This window comes from Monoraphidium neglectum, assembly GCF_000611645.1.
Source record: "Monoraphidium neglectum strain SAG 48.87 unplaced genomic scaffold scaffold04220, whole genome shotgun sequence".
Classification (NCBI taxonomy): domain Eukaryota; kingdom Viridiplantae; phylum Chlorophyta; class Chlorophyceae; order Sphaeropleales; family Selenastraceae; genus Monoraphidium; species Monoraphidium neglectum.
Window position 1 is genome coordinate 4,806 of NW_014009409.1, and position 795 is coordinate 5,600.

At 64.5% G+C, this 795-nt stretch overlaps 1 protein-coding gene across 1 annotated transcript in view; it reads right to left on the reverse strand.

The window, feature by feature from the left end:
• MNEG_14047 (putative Pre-mRNA-splicing factor 8 like protein) overlaps nucleotides 1-712 on the reverse strand; it is a gene marked incomplete at both ends in the record, with an annotated part of 2,669 nt that extends 1,957 nt beyond the window's left edge. The window contains one exon of the mRNA XM_014037481.1: nucleotides 476-712. Coding sequence (XP_013892935.1) covers nucleotides 476-712 — 237 coding nt within the window. The remainder of the gene's footprint in view (nucleotides 1-475) is intronic.
• Between the last annotated feature and the right edge of the window lie 83 nt (nucleotides 713-795).

Here is a 795-nt window from a genome sequence, read left to right on the forward strand (position 1 = left end):
GTGTGTGTGTGTGTGTGTGTGTGTGTGTGTGTGTGTGTGTAACCACGGGATGAGCAGTGGGGGCGCCTGCAACCAGGGCGACGCCAGAATTTGCAGGATGTGCGCGCATGTCTGCAGTCAGCCGCGGCTGATTCGCGCCGGCGTCTGCGGGCCGGGGGGCGCAGAGGCTCCAGTAAGGCTGTGCGCGAGCGAGCCCCTGCGCCGCCCACCAGCCACGTGTATTCTCATGCAGCCCTCCCCATGCGCCACACGTGAGCGCCCCACGCCCCCATGTGCCGCGTCGCCCGTCAAAAAGGCCGCGAACACCACTGGTACCCCGAGCCGCTCGCAGACACCACGACGCTGCGGCGCGACCGCATCCGCGAAAAACCGCAGCGCCGGAGACCCGGCAAGATCCATCCTTCCCCCTCGACCAGGCTCCCAGACCCTTGCCCCAGCCACCCGCAAACACTTGCAAAAACCCACCCCCACGCACCATGACGACGCTCTCGTGAATCTTCTGCCACAGGTGCGCCCTGAAGATCTGGATCAGGCTGATCTTCAGCGTCGGGATCTTGCCGTGCATGAAGATGCCCGTCAGGTCGAGCTGCACCTGGAAGCCGACGTACACGTTGGCGCGGTTGATGGTGGGGGACCACCAGAGCGTGAAGCGGCGGTTGGGGATCTGGTTGAGGCCGGAGCGCTGCGCGTTGGTCAGCTTCTTGTACTTCATAGACTCCTCGAAGCCTGGCGGGGGGTTTCGGGGGTTTCGGGTGTTGTTTCAGTGGATGGGAAGGGGTTGGTGTTGGGGTCGAG